The 15110-nt window shown below is 40.5% G+C and overlaps 1 protein-coding gene across 1 annotated transcript; it reads right to left on the bottom strand.

Annotated features, from left to right (window-relative positions):
- Positions 1-13375: 13375 nt before the first annotated feature.
- LOC143550325 (parthenolide synthase-like) lies at positions 13376-15110 on the bottom strand. Its single transcript, XM_077040996.1, has 2 exons — positions 14108-15110; positions 13376-14040 (listed from the first exon to the last, which is right to left on the bottom strand). Exons 1-2 carry the CDS (start codon positions 15014-15016, stop codon positions 13408-13410), a joined length of 1542 nt encoding a protein of 513 aa, XP_076897111.1. The 5' UTR covers positions 15017-15110; the 3' UTR covers positions 13376-13407.

Here is a 15110-nt window from a genome sequence, read left to right as displayed (position 1 = left end):
ATTGGTGAGGAATATTTTGAAAACCTTGTTGAGTTTTAAGAACTTAATAACTTCATTTTTAACCACACATTTAATTAAATAGATTAGATTATGTGGTTGAGATTAAATCTGATTAAAAAATTATGGTAGGAGCGAAAATAAAGATGTCCACTTATTACACTAATTTAACCGTTTGTTACACATATGTAAAAAGTTGATGCGGTGCGTAAAAAATTCTGTAATTTTTTTACGTATATGTAACCTACATATATTACGTATGTGTAAAAAAATTTAAAAAAAAAAATTGTTATGTTGAGTTTTTTCGAGTTCTTAAAACTCAAAGTGGTTCTCAAAAGAAATCTTCTCTATATATATATATATATATATATATATATATATATATGTTGGTGCATAAATGTCAGTAGTTCATAGTCTAGTGTCTGTAATCGAGTCTGTAATGTTATTTATGTTTTTGTTTAAGCGAAGTTGTTAACAAGTTCGCCTAGGCGAACTTGTTGAACAAGCGAAGTTATGGACAACTTCGCCTGAACATATCAGGCGAAGTTGTCATGTATTTATAATACAGTTTACGGCTTGGTTTAGGGTTGTTCAAGTTAGTCGTTTGAGTCGATCGAGTTGACGAGAGTCTGTATCAGTGATTCATATCACGTGAGTTCGGTTATTAATATATAACGTGTTTCGGTTTGTTCGTGTGTGTTTGTTTGGTTTGCTTTCTACACTCGTAACGATCTACGCAGGGATTCCGCACCTGAGTAGACCGGGATATCTCGTGTGATCCGTCCAGGGAACCTACAATTGGTATCAGAGCATTTGCTCGATTGTGTGGTTCGGGATATTCACGCGGGTGTAGAAATCGTCCCGTTTCGACTATTCGCGGGACGTGTTTTCTGTGTTTTTGATCATTCTTACCCCCTACCATCGTGTTCAAGCCTTTACACCGTCAAAAACCTCGTTAAAATCCGATTTACAGATCTGCAGAAACTTCGTGTTCATCAGGCGAAGTTGCCGTCACTGTGCGTAGGGTTTCGGCGAAGATATAAGGTTAAGCGAAGTTATCCACAACTTCGCCTACCTTCTCAAGTTCGCCTAACTCAAGCGAAGTTCTCTACAACTTCGCCTACCTCTTAAGTTCGCTTACCTCAAGCGAAGTTAAGAATCAGCGAAGTTAATCAGCAGTGTTATTAGCGAAGTTCTTCAGCGAAGTTCTCTACAACTTCGCCTACTTCAAGCGAAGTTATCCGTTACTTCGCCTACAGTACTTTAATATAAAAAAAAATAACTTTTCAGGTTTCTTACTTTTCGGGAAAGATGTCGTCGATCAACATCTCTGAGTTAGTGAAGATGGAAGTTGAAGCAGGGTCAGCTACTAAGGCCCCAAGATTGCTGAAGGGAACCGATTTCGTTGCATGGAAGGATCGGTTCATACAGTACGTCAAATACCAGGATGCGAAGATGTGGGTATGCATCCAGGATGGTTATATTCCACCAATTATGGAGTATGAAGGTCGTGACCAAATCAAGAAGTATAGTAAAATGGAAGAAGAAGAGAAAAAGATGTATGAGGCTGAGAGCAAGGCTCATGCTGCTATTACTATGGCTCTTCCACAAGAGATCCTTCATACGTTTAGAAAGTACACATCAGCAAGAGAGCTTTGGGAAGCTCTTGAGAGCAAATTTGAAGGGAATGTAGGAATCCGGGCTTCAAAAATAAAATTGCTCAAAACCCAGTTTTCAGTCTTCAAGTATTTGAAAAATGAATCTTTAGATGATATTATCACTCGATACTACCATCTGATGACTGAATTGAGCAATTATTCCATTTCCTACCGAGAAGAAGAAATAGTTGAGAAGCTTCTAGATGCTCTCCCACCAAAATGGGAGATGTACACTGTGCTGATGAGGGAAGACAAAGACTTTCCCACATATGATCTAGAAACGGCAGTCAACAAGCTCAGAACCTTTGAGCTTAACATGGTCAGAAAAGAGACACCTATGGATCAGGTTCAAGATCCAGGTATGTATGGAGCTAAAGTCAACACTAGCTCAGGATCGAAGACTGAATCTGCTGCCTACTACACAAAGGGAGAGTCGGGCCCCAACTCATCACATGAGGGGCATGTGTCAGTTAACACAAATGGGGATGTTTGCTATGTAGCAGCTGGATCGAGTGGTTCTCAATCCCAGGTAAGCAAGAGTAGTTGCTCTTCAAGTGTTCCCAGCAACAACTACTCCAAGATGCCTATGAGTGTCAAGTCTGCTGAAGAGCAGTTTGGTCTCTATGCTTCTTTTATTGCTTCCTATGAGAACTATATTCAAGGGAAGATTGTTGATCCAGCTATGTTGGATGAAGATTACGATCAGATTGATGCTGACGATATGGAAGAAATGGATCTACAATGGCAGATGGCCATGATTGTGAGGAGGGTGAAAAGGTTTATGAATAAGACTGGAAGGAAGTTTGTCGGTGGAAAGCCGGGGTTTGACAAGGCAAAGGTGAGATGCTACAATTGTCAGCAAAACGGTCACTTTGCAAAAGAATGCAGGAATGAGCGTGTGGAACGAAGTCAGGGTAGGTCTCCACAGCAAAGTGAGGGTAGAAAAGATTATAGTGCCATGATGTCCAGAGAAGATGGTGAATACAACTGGAACCTGCTTTCTAAAGAAACTTTTGAGCAGGCAAATTTGGCAAAGGTAGAAACTGAAGAAAGTGAGAAGGTTACCGGAGAAGAAAAAGCTCTTATGGCAGACGTTAATGACCAGCTCTCCGAGGTATGTTCTAAACTTACATGCTCTAAATGTGAAAACTTGTCTGAGCAATTAGCAACTATAACCGATCAGTATGTTAGGTTGGATCCTGAATTTAAAACCTTAAAAGAAGATCATCATTTTATAAAATCAAGAGAAAATAATTATAAAATTAAAATAAAAGCTTGTGAAAAAGATGTTAAAAGTTTAAAAACAAAACTTGCTGAAAAAATTGAAGTGATTGATTTAAGCTATGAAGTTTTGGAAGAAAAGACCAAACTAATTGCTGAGAGAGAAAAACAGATTGCTGACCACCAGGTGAAAGTGGTGGAACTGAATCGAAAACTGGAGCAGTTCAGAAATTCTTCTGCTATTCTTGATCACCTTGTTAGTGATCAAGGTTCCTCTGCTAAGAGAGGAGGAATCGGTTATCATGAGGTTCCACCACCGTACAATCACAATTACACTTTTAACCCTAGTGTTCAGAAATCTGTTGACTTTGAGGTTGCTCAGACAGTGCCAATTAAAGTAACTATTAAAGAACCAAATGTTAGTAGAGGCGAAACAAGTTCGCCTGTTTCTAGTGTTAAAATTTATGATCAAAGTCCAGTCTCGTCATTTTCGGATAAGTCATCCGAGTCTGGTAAGGCAAAAGAGGAGGTTGTGTTACCCAAGAGTGGAGAAAAAGATAAAACAAATAAAAGGAGTACTCCACTAAACCCGTACGTCCCACCATATGTGAGACGAACGGGCGGTAATATAGCCTCGACATCTAAAACACCGGTTGATAAAAGGTTGAGCATAGGTGTTGTTTTAGATGTAATCAATTAGGACACCTTGTTGCAAATTGCCCTCTGAAACAGCTATTCAGAGGTGTAAGGCCTACTAAAGCTGAGAATAAACCTAATAGTAATTATCATGCTGCTAAAAATGAAAACCACTTAAAATTCAAAAATGTGACTAATTCAGGTTTTCATAGAAACAAATCTCAGTTTTACACTGCTTATAACCAAACCACTAGCTATAATTCTTTCAATTCACAAAGGTTTGGTAGGCCTCACTATCAACCTTCAATGAGATATCCTAATGGGACTTACAGGAATTACCGAGATACTAACTTTGGAAAGCCAAAGTTTGGGATGTATAGATCCAAGACCAATTAGTCTTGGGTCCCTAAATTCTAATCTTTTGCTTTATTGTGCAGGAACAGTTGAACAGGGCTGCCAACAATCTTTGGGTTGTAGATAGCGGCTGTTCCCGGCACATGACGGGTAACAAATACTTGTACACGAATTGAAACCTGTTCAAGGAGGGAGAGTTAGCTTTGCCGGTGAAAGTGGTGGCAAGATTACTGGAATGGGAACGGTGTCAAACGGAAAGATGACTTTGGAGAAGGTTAACTTTGTAAAAGAATTGAAGCACAATCTGCTGAGTGTGTCGCAGATCTGTGATAAGGAGTACACCGTTCATTTTACAAAGAATGAGGCGATTGTGTTGAAACCTGGTTTTCAGATACCAGAGGAGTGGATTGTGATGAAGGCTCCACGTGAAAGAAATACATATATTATGGATATGAGATCAACTGAAATGGCCACGGCAGAATCATGCCTTATGACAAAAGCGAGTGAATCAGAGTCCAAATTGTGGCATAGGAGAATGGGGCACATTCATCTTCGGAAGATGAACCACATTGTCAGGAATGGACTTGTGCTGGGCGTTCCCTTGAAGAATTTCAATTTTGAAGATAAATGTATAGCGTGCAAGAAGGGAAAGCAGCACAAGAAATCCCATCTCACCAAGAAAGTCAATTCAATTGCCAGTACTCTGGAGTTGCTTCACATGGATCTCTTCGGTCCCGTGAATGCAAAAAGTCTAGGAGGAACTTCTTATTGCTTGGTGATCACTGATGACTACTCACGATATTCGTGGGTGTATTTCCTGAAATCAAAAGACGAAACGGCTCAGATGGTGAAGAATTTGATTACCAAAGTTGAGAACGTTATGGATAAAAGGGTTAAGTTCATCAGGAGTGACAATGGAACAGAGTTCAAGAATTTTGAGATGGAGATCTTCTGCCTTCAGAGAGGGATTGAACACCAATACAGCGCTCCGTATACACCGCAACAGAATGGAGTGGCTGAAAGGAAGAATAGAACATTAATTGAAGGAGCCAGAACTATGCTGGCTGATTCGAAGCTTCCTGTGGTGTTTTGGGCTGAAGCGGTTTCTACGGCCTGTTATGTTCTGAATAGAGTCTTAACTGTTAAAAGACTTGGTAAAACGTGTTATGAGCTTATGCATGGGAGAAAGCCCAACTTGAGTGGTCTTGAACCATTCGGGTCCCCTTGTTCGATTTTGAAGACAAATTCTAAATTTGGTGAAGTTGCCGATGAAGGAATCTTAGTCGGTTATGTTGTTGGGACTCCCAACAGACGTGTCTTCAATACATCGACCAGCAAGGTTGAGGTGGTGTGTAACACCGATATCACAAGTTACCAACCGCCAAAACCAAGCAACGGACCTGCTGAGTTTTTCGACTATGTTAAACTTTTTAAGTCTTTTAACATACCATATTTGGATATTGCTGAAGAAGAAGAGAGAGTTGCTACGAAGATGATCCTTGATGAGGAAGAAAATCTATTGCAAAGACAGCTGATCGATAAATGTCAACCTTCCTCATCAAATGCTGTCGATACCCCTGCTGCCTCGACTGAAGAAGAATTTTTCAATCCTTTTCACTCTCAGCATGAAACAACCATAGACGAGCTCTCTTCTAACTTGGAAGACAATTTGCATGTCGGTTCTGTTCCGACCACGAGAATTCATAAAGATCACCCTTTGGAGAATGTGATTGGTGATGTGTCCTCGGGTGTACAAACAAGACGTAGCTTGAATGAGCACACCTGTGTTTACACAAGCATTAAGGAGACAGGGATAATCAACGAATGCTTGTACACCTGCTTTATCAGCCAGATTGAGCCGAAAAATTATCAAATGGCTCTCAAGGACAGCTCGTGGGTCGAAGCCATGCAAGAAGAGTTGGCTCAGTTCAAGAAAATGGAAGTTTGGGATTTGGTTGAAAAACCGAAGCATGTGCATGCGATAGGCACAAAATGGGTGTTTAAGTGCAAGAGAGACGAGAAAGGGATTATCATAAGAAACAAGGCGAGGCTAGTTGTGAAAGGATTTAATCAACAAGAGGGTATTGATTATAATGAAGTGTTCGCTCCGGTGGCAAGGTTGGAAGCCATTATATTGTTTTTGGCGTTCGCTGCTTATAAAAAGATGAAGGTATTTCAGTTGGATGTGAAGAGTGCGTTTCTGAATGGGAAAGTTGATGAGGTAGAGTATGTTGAGCAACCTCCTGGTTTTCCTGACCCAGACTTTCCTGATCACGTGTACAAGTTGAGCAAGGCATTGTATGGACTACATCAGGCACCTCGTGCCTGGTATTCAACTTTATCAGATTACTTGCTTGAAAATGGTTTTGAAAGAGGGAAGATTGATAGCACGTTGTTCGTTAAGAGAGAAGGAAGCGACTTCCTGCTGGTGCAAGTCTACGTGGATGACATTATCTTTGCTGCATCAAAAGTCTCCATGTGTCAGGAGTTTGATGACGTCATGAAGAAAAGGTTTGAAATGAGTGCTATGGGTGAACTAACTTTCTTTTTAGGATTGCAGGTTGATCAGAAGAAGGATGGGATGTTCATTCATCAGACCAAGTATGTCCATGATGTGCTCAAACGCTTCAAGATGGAGGACAGCGCTCCATTCGACACTCCAATCTGCGTCAATCACAAATTGGGTGCTGAGTCAGACGGTGATGCAGATGTGGACCCAACTCAGTATCGGGCTATTATAGGTTCTTTAACGTACTTAACTGCTTCTAGGCCTGATATAATGTTTGCTGTTTGTCTTTGTGCTCGTTTTCAGGCAAACCCAAAGGAATCTCACATGAAGGGTGTGAAGAGGATCTTGCGGTATCTCAAGGGCAAACCGAAGCTGGGGTTGTGGTACCCGAGAGGAGGAGACTTGGAACTAGTCGCTTACACAGACTCTGATTATGGAGGGTGCAATCAGAGTCAGAAGTCAACAACTGGAGGATGTCAGTTTCTTGGTGGTAGATTGGTGTCGTGGCAATGCAAGAAACAGACTTCGGTCGCAATTTCAACCTATGAAGCAGAATACATGGCAGCATCCAACTGCTGCTCCCAGGTTCTTTGGATTCAACAACAATTGCGCGACTATGAAATGGCTGCTGTTGCCGGTGCTGGAGGTGCTGGAGGAGATGACGGAGGAGATAATCAGAGACAATTCTTCCCGGGTCACAACATGTTCATCACCTTAGACCCGGAAGCGAGTGGTGTGGAGGATTATCGCGAGATAATCACATTCCTCCTACGCTCGAGGATATTCCACGCAATCACGACGACACTGCCGATATCCTTACCCAATATCGAGGACTTCTGGCAGACGGTGGAGTACGATTGTCGTGTTGAGCCCCCGGTTATGAGGGCAACAGTCAATAACCAAGAAGTTCAGTTCTCGTCTGAACAAATACGGGTGGCGTTACGATTTGGAGAGGAGACTAGGGATGACCCTACGGAGTTTGTTGCTCCGTTTCGTGATGGAGCATTTCTAAGAATGGGCTATTCTGGTCCATTGGGCGATACCCAGAGACGGAAGGGGTTCCTGCTCGATCAGTGGCGCTTCCTCATGCACGTCATGATTGTGTGTATGTCTGGGAGGAAGGCGGGTACTGACGGAATGGGTGTGACCATGCAGTCCGCAATGACTGCTCTGACCTATAACAAACGTTATAGCTTCAGTCAGATGGTCTTTTATGAGATCGACAGACATAGGAGGGCGATGGCTCGTGAGCGGTTCATAATGTATCCAAGATTCATCCAGATGATCTTGAACCATGTGGCTCCGAATTTGCCTCAACGACGCCCGATAAGATACGTGGAGAATGTGAGCAAACGTATCTTTGCTCAATGCCGTACATCCAGTGCGAGGAGCAAGCCTGAACTGCGTCCAAGGCATACTCCACTCTTCGGGTACTTGATAAACCCGGGGTATGTGCCAGCTCGGGGGGACGAGTTCAGAGACCCTCAACCACAACAGGCAGGAGCAACTCGAGATGTACCTACTGTGCCTGTTGTATCGGCTGAGGAGGATGTTGACCTTGATGCTGCATTGAGCGGCCAAGGATTCTTCGACATGGATCGTTTTGATCCACATGAAGAAGTGCAGGTCTCTGCTGCACAGGTTAGGGAAGTGAGTGTAACTAGAGCAGCTACGACGGTGGCTGACTCAGATCTTGACGATGTTATGGATGAGGCGAGGAGGATGTTGGTGACTAGAGAGAGGACGTTGGGGAAGAGGAAGAGGACAGTGGATGATAGTGAGTCAGAAGAAGAAGAGGAGGATATACACAAGTTGATCAGATGATCAAGACGTGAAAGGACAGGTGCTGGTATGGGAGCTGGAGAGACTTCACGAGTTATACGTTTTGCTCCATCCGCACTGTCAGGTATGTCGATTGTTTCTACTTCTGTACAGGTTACAAGCGCCGCAGATGTTCCTGTGGTGACTACATCAGCTGTCGGTATCCCATCCATCACACTACAGACGACGACTCCGGAGATTGTGTCGTTACCACCTCCAACGCTTACTCCTTCAGAGGTGGTGGCACGGTTTGTAGAATCGACGGTCATCGCAACTGCAGGGTTGTCGGTCACGATACCACCTGCGGTTACGTCCACAACTGCTTCTGAAGTCCCGGTTACATTCGAGATCCCTCCTCAGTATACTCAAGACACATCTAACATGAGGTTTGATTTCGATGCAACCCTCTCAGACTCGGAGAGAATAGCTGCACTTGAGCGGGTCGTGGCAGAGCAATCGAGGATAAACTTTATCCAGACCCAGGCTATTCAGCGCCTTGTAGCAGAGAATCAACTACAGTCATCCCTCCTGGTTGAACATGGGCGAATTATAGATGCTATGAAGGAGTTCTAGGCATCTTAGGGGGGAGACAGGCTATAGAGGCGACGAGTTAAGGACGAAGAAGAGAAATGACAGAGACGATGATCCCAATGCACCGAAAGGTGCAGGTGGTGAGTTGCCAAGAACTACTCAAGCTCTTGGGACTTCAACAGCTCAGGGGGAGTCTGCAGGTGCAGTTGGTGGTGATGAGGTGGTGATGGTTGATGATGATGATGATGTGAAAGATGTGTTGAAAGAATTGAATGATGATATGCTAGAAGATGATGATATGTTTGATGATGATGTGCTGCCGATTGAGGAGATTGAGAAGATTGGCGCACAAATTGTGATTGAAGATGAGATTGAAGAGGGTGAGATAGTAGAAGAAAATGTTGAACACGAGATCCCAGATGTTGAGAAAGCCGATATTGGTACTGAGATGGAGAATGATGAGACAGAGTGGGAGGAGCAGCCTAGGTGGAAAGAAGAAATTCTGCTCATTGGTTTATTAAGACTAAAAAGCCTGTTGTTCCAACCATGTTCAAGAAGAATTATAATATCAAAGGCTATGCCGAAGCGAAGAAAGGGATTATTTGCTGGATCTATGATGAGCAGTTGAAGCTCTTTGTGCTCAAACGGTATGACGGCGTTCAGTATTTTAAAAGAATGTTAAGATCGTTGAATACACTGCCGGAATGTGAAGTGAAAGACTTAGCCAGATTGGGGTTAATCAATCGAAGTGACGATAATATGGCTAGAGTCATTGAGAAAATTGTTTGGAGAGAGAGTATAAAAGAGAAGAAGTTTGAGCTGTTAAAGCCACAAAAGGGAAAACTTGTTGAGGACAAGGATAGAGGTCTAAGAACTGATGGAAAACCTTGGATGGTAATGAAGTATAAACCGATTCGGTGCCTGAAAGAAGTACCGATGAAGCTAATGCCCAAGGATGTGCTTAAAGACCTAAAGTGGTGGTACGTGGATTGTGAGACAGCAGAGGCGGTGATGGAAGACGAGGATGAACAAGAGCTCCTTAGAGTTTACGATCCGATGCATTTGGTAAACTTATCGCAAGCTGATCTGAAGGTGCTTAATGAGAAGAAAATCTTTTATATTTCTGCTTGGAAGGATGAAGCGAGGAAGTATCAAAGAGTCGTGTCAGTTTGTGTTAGAGAAGGAGTGCATGCGTGAAGATACAGGATTACAAGACAAGAGCTTAAAGATCAAGATATGAAGCTACTGCCAAGGGGGAGTCTGTTGGTGCATAAATGTCAGTAGTTCATAGTCTAGTGTCTGTAATCGAGTCTGTAATGTTATTTATGTTTTTGTTTAAGCGAAGTTGTTAACAAGTTCGCCTAGGCGAACTTGTTGAACAAGCGAAGTTATGGACAACTTCGCCTGAACATATCAGGCGAAGTTGTCGTGTATTTATAATACAGTTTACGGCTTGGTTTAGGGTTGTTCAAGTTAGTCGTTTGAGTCGATCGAGTTGACGAGAGTCTGTATCAGTGATTCATATCACGTGAGTTCGGTTATTAATATATAACGTGTTTCGGTTTGTTCGTGTGTGTTTGTTTGGTTTGCTTTCTACACTCGTAACGATCTACGCAGGGATTCCGCACCTGAGTAGACCGGGATATCTCGTGTGATCTGTCCAGGGAACCTACAATATAGAGAGAGAGAGAGAGAGAGAGAGAGAGAGTTTGGATCAAATATAAATTAAGTTAACATGCTAATTGTGAGAATCAAATAATGCAATTATATATACACATAGGACTATAATTATATAATTACATTGTAGTGTAATTTTACGCTACAGAATAATTACACTACTTAATTATTACAATTAGCATGCTATTTAATTTGTACGTTAACTTTTCCTATCAAAATTAGATATTTAATTATATCTAGGCTTTAATCAGTTATTAAGTTTATGATGAAATCATTGGTATTCATTTTTAGAATATCAAAGGATATAATCATTGAATGATTAAAAAAATATTACGGATAAGATTCAATCTTATTATATAGTTATTGGTTCTTGATTAAAAGTATCAGAGTTGCAACATTAAATAATAAAATTGCTACAAATAAGATACAAAAGTACGGATAATATAGGAATACACTCCTATCCCTAATATAACATCGCACAGATGTCCGATCGTCAATTTAGTCGAGGATTATTTCAACCTCGATCAGGTAAAGGAAAAGGGTGTATGGGGACAACTTTACTCCCAATCCCTGTATCCAGTGATGAAGACTCATATTAGACAAAAATGGAGGAGGATTCAAATTCCTTCGATACTAACATTCCACTAGCTCTGATCATTCCAAATCAGAATATGCATGGAGCATGATCAAGCAGATTCAAGAAACTAATGATGATAAAGGGAAAAGAGGTAATGATCTATCCGGAAGAATATCCTCAGGGACAGAAATATTTTAGATATCCAATAATTCAAGATTCTTACATTCTAAAGGTGAATATCCGAAACGGATTATAATTCCTTAGAAGGAATGTATAATATCAAAGATGATTTAACTCATTATGAAATTGATGTTACCAAATTAGCAGAAGCAATGCTCAAGAAAGAAATAAAGATGAAAGAAAAGGAAAAAGAAAACACCAAGATCAAGAAATTAATTGTTCGCTAGAAGAAGTAGACAATAAGAACCCTAGTAGTTGTAAACAATGTAGCTATATAATAATGTTGTGCACTCTTGTAACTATAATATGATATATAAAAGATAAGTTTTGAATTCCCCGAACATTGAATTTATCTTCAAAATTTTATTTTAGTATGTCAAGAGAAGAAAGTGAAAATTCTCAGAACAATTCTTCCAAGAAAACTAGAATGAGGAGAACATTAATAATGAAAATAAAGAAATTCCCGCCCAATATAAAGACGAACTCCAAAAGATGATGAAATAAGCTATGACTCCAATTCTTGAAGCAATCAAGGACATTTCTACAAGTCAAAGTCAATCAAACAAAATAAGTCGAAGTAAGTCTGTTCATTCAAGAAAGGAAAAAGCTTATGACAGATCCACATCTGATAGTAATCCAAGGGATGAAACCCGAAAGAACTGAAACTCCAAAAAGGATGTAGCTTTAGAAATTTTAAAGCTTATGATCCTAATTTATAGAGACAAGAGTTTCAGACCATTTATCGACTATGAGCCCAGGTTTCTTTAACCCGATCAGTGTAGCTTCTCATTGACGCGTCTTCTAGTTTGGAATGGAGCGTCTTTCATGTGCTAGCTATGGAAACACCAAATTCTCTGGGCTTATCTTTGGAATACCGTGTCAACGATCTGCTCCTTCCTTGTGCAATTAGGTCGTCGCCTCCTTAGAAGAAGACATTCTATTCATTGTTATGAGTGCAATAAATTAACACTTCTTCTATATCAGTAGTTTGTTTGCTTTTCTTGTTTGTATAGAGCTGTTGCTAACGACGTTTCTGCTTGTAATCATTCAAGATTTATTTTTCTTGTTTCTTGCTTTCAATAAAATAATTTATATTCTTTTGTGACATGGTATCAAAGCAATAATGCGCTGATCGCTCACTCTTCCCTAAGTTGTTCTTTGATTGAAGAATTAGGGTTTTCACTCTGATTGAAGAATTGGGGGGTTTTTTAGATCTGAAACCCTAATTTGGGGTATTGTGTTTTTGATGGTCTTCTTGGTTCTAATCAATATTGGAACAACGGTTGTGGTGGATTACAGACATATTATTTAGGTTGTTTCAAGAGTGATTTTTGCAATTCATTAATAGATAAATTGTTGTGAGATCGTTCTTTTCTCTAGTTCTTTACATTTGTGATTTTTTTGTCTTTGCCACTAGGTCCTGGTGTTGCTTAACTAGTTGGGCCAGTTTTTATCTATGCATCATTTTTGTGATTTATTTTATGTATGTAATCGGGTAAAAAACAAGTTTTAGAAAAGCTACCCGCACTTGCCTCTGGTTTGTATTGCACTAAAATTACCGCAATTGAATATAATATGGTCATAACAAGAAGTTTATGGACAAAGAAAGCTTTATGATTTGGCATGATCGGTTAGGCCATCCCGATTCAATAATGATGCGAAAAATTAAAAGATTCATATGGACACTCTTTAAAGAACCAAAGGGTTCTTCAGACTAAGGACATTACATGTGTTGCATGCTCAAAAGGAAAGTTGATTACTCGCTCGTGACCAATTAAGGTGGGGACTAAATCCCTTATTTTCTTGGAAAGAATACACGGGGATATATGTATGCCACAATGCAATGGTGAAACTGTGTGGAGAGACATTTTTAGATTTGTAAAAATTTAAGAATGATCCTTGTGTGACGTTTAATTCGTGTGGAACTTTTTGCCATCATTTTTTAAAGCATTAACTTGGAACTATCCTCAATACCAAACCTTTTTTAGGCGGGATGCTAAATGTTCATACTAATTTTAACGTCATCAAGGAGGAACGCACCACTGTCGGGAAACATAACTAGCCAAATGAACGACAATGAAAGCATCCACACATGAAAGATGATTGCTCTATAACTTACAGAAAATATATAGCACAACTAACTTTAAGCATACAAGAACTCAAATACATTATTTCCAGCACATAACATGTTTGTGCTTCATTTAAGTTGTTGCATAAAGATGAAATCATGTTTGACAATTAATTATTTATACGGTACTTGATGAAGTCTTATGCTTTGTGGGTACAAGGAAAAGGGGATCTTTCTTTCTCAGAACCGCGGTACCCAGTTCTTCCGTGTTCAGATTTTCAATCGTCGATCCACTAGGAAGCTTCCAATCGAACCAGTAAAGAAGGTTTCCGATCACGAACTCTAAATTACCTGGTGCTGTGTTCTTTGCCGGGCATGACCTTCGCCCCCCTCCAAACGGAAGCATCTCAAATCTATCGGTTCCAAAATCAACATCAGGATTGGCAGTAAACCTCTCTGGATAGAACTCCTTTGCATTCTCCCCCCATATGCTTGGGTCTCTTGCTAGCCCCCAAGCATTGACGAGAACAACAGTACCAGGAAAGACATCATACCCACTAACTTTAGTATGGTTTAAGCATGCATGTGGAATCAAGTATGGAGCAGGCGTGTGCAATCTTAGTGACTCCTTGACAACCATTTTCAAGAATACCATTTTTGAGGTATCCAGTTCTTCTACCTTTTGTATTTCTCCCGCGCAATTTCGGATTTCACTTTGTAGTTTTTCCATCACTCTTGGATTTTTAATGATCTCGAACATTCCCCATATCAAAGCCAGAACAGTTGAGTCAATTCCCCCAATAATTATATCCTGAAATATTAGTTGAGCATTTAATTTGATCTTTATAAAAGTAAATGTAATAAAATAAATGGTTTACCATCATGAGAGCTTTTAAATCTGCATAACTCGGTCGATAGCCAGAAGCATTTTCTTTGGAAGCCATGTCGAGTACAGTATGTACAAAATCTTTGTCTTCGTCACTTATCTCTTCCGCCTTATTTTTTAGATGCTCATCAATGATTGTATCGATGAATGTATCAAGATTTCTAAAGCCATCATCCAGCCTATGATTCCATCCACTAAGTTGGTCAATAAAATAACCTAACCATGGAAAAGAATCACCGATGGATCCATTTAGTAATCGAATGGTTTCATCAAGCATAAAATCTAACGACGGACCCTTTAGCAGTTGGTCCACATAGCTCTTACCAAATCCCACCTTACACACCTTATTTTTTACTATCTCTAAGAACATACTACTTAGATTTACCTCCGTGTTTGGTGGATTTAACGAAAGAGAATGGATGACACTCTCCATCTCTGTCACCAACATGTGATTAGTCAATTTAGCTCTCTTCGGACCGAGGAACTCAGTCACCAAAAGCTTGCGCATTTCCCTCCAGTGATCGCTGTGTGGCGAGAAGGCAGCGTCATTATAGTTGTATGTAAATCGTTTGGTAGCCTGGAAACGTCCACGGGAACAAAAATTGTGATCTTGAGTTTTTAAGACTTCTTTGGCCATGTCAGGAGAAGAGATGACAAGGAAGGGTTGTGAACCAATGTTGATTTGCATAACGGGACCATATTGTTTCGAAAGTTGCCAAAGGGCCTCATGACGGGATTTACCTAGTAGTTGGTGAACGTTTCCGAGTATGGGAAGCTTTGGAGGGCTTGGGGGAAGCTTTGCCTTGGACGAACTAGTGGAGGTTAGAGTGGTGTATATGAATATGCATAAAATGGAGAGGCCTAGTATGATTGTAAGAGGCCATTCAGTGAAGATGTCCATGTTATTAATTGGTTTTAATTTGGCCAATGGTGGTATTCCAACTTACTCCTATGTCACTTTATAAAGGAAAGAAAATCACTAGAATATATGTATT

Source organism: Bidens hawaiensis, unplaced genomic scaffold, assembly GCF_021521415.1.
Source record: "Bidens hawaiensis isolate Kalapana, Puna unplaced genomic scaffold, B.hawaiensis_p1.1 tig00016006_1, whole genome shotgun sequence".
Classification (NCBI taxonomy): Eukaryota; Viridiplantae; Streptophyta; class Magnoliopsida; order Asterales; family Asteraceae; genus Bidens; species Bidens hawaiensis.
This window is presented reverse-complemented; position numbering and strand designations above follow the sequence as displayed.

What these genes read in the sequence shown, in the direction of transcription:
- LOC143550325 (XM_077040996.1), bottom strand. Translation starts at nt 15,016, where the DNA reads ATGGACATCTTCACTGAATGGCCTCTTACAATCATACTAGGCCTCTCC. An exon ending in ATTTAAAAGCTCTCATGATG is followed by an intron (nt 14,041 to 14,107) that starts GTAAACCATTTA and finishes CTAATATTTCAG; the next exon opens with GATATAATTATTGGGGGAAT.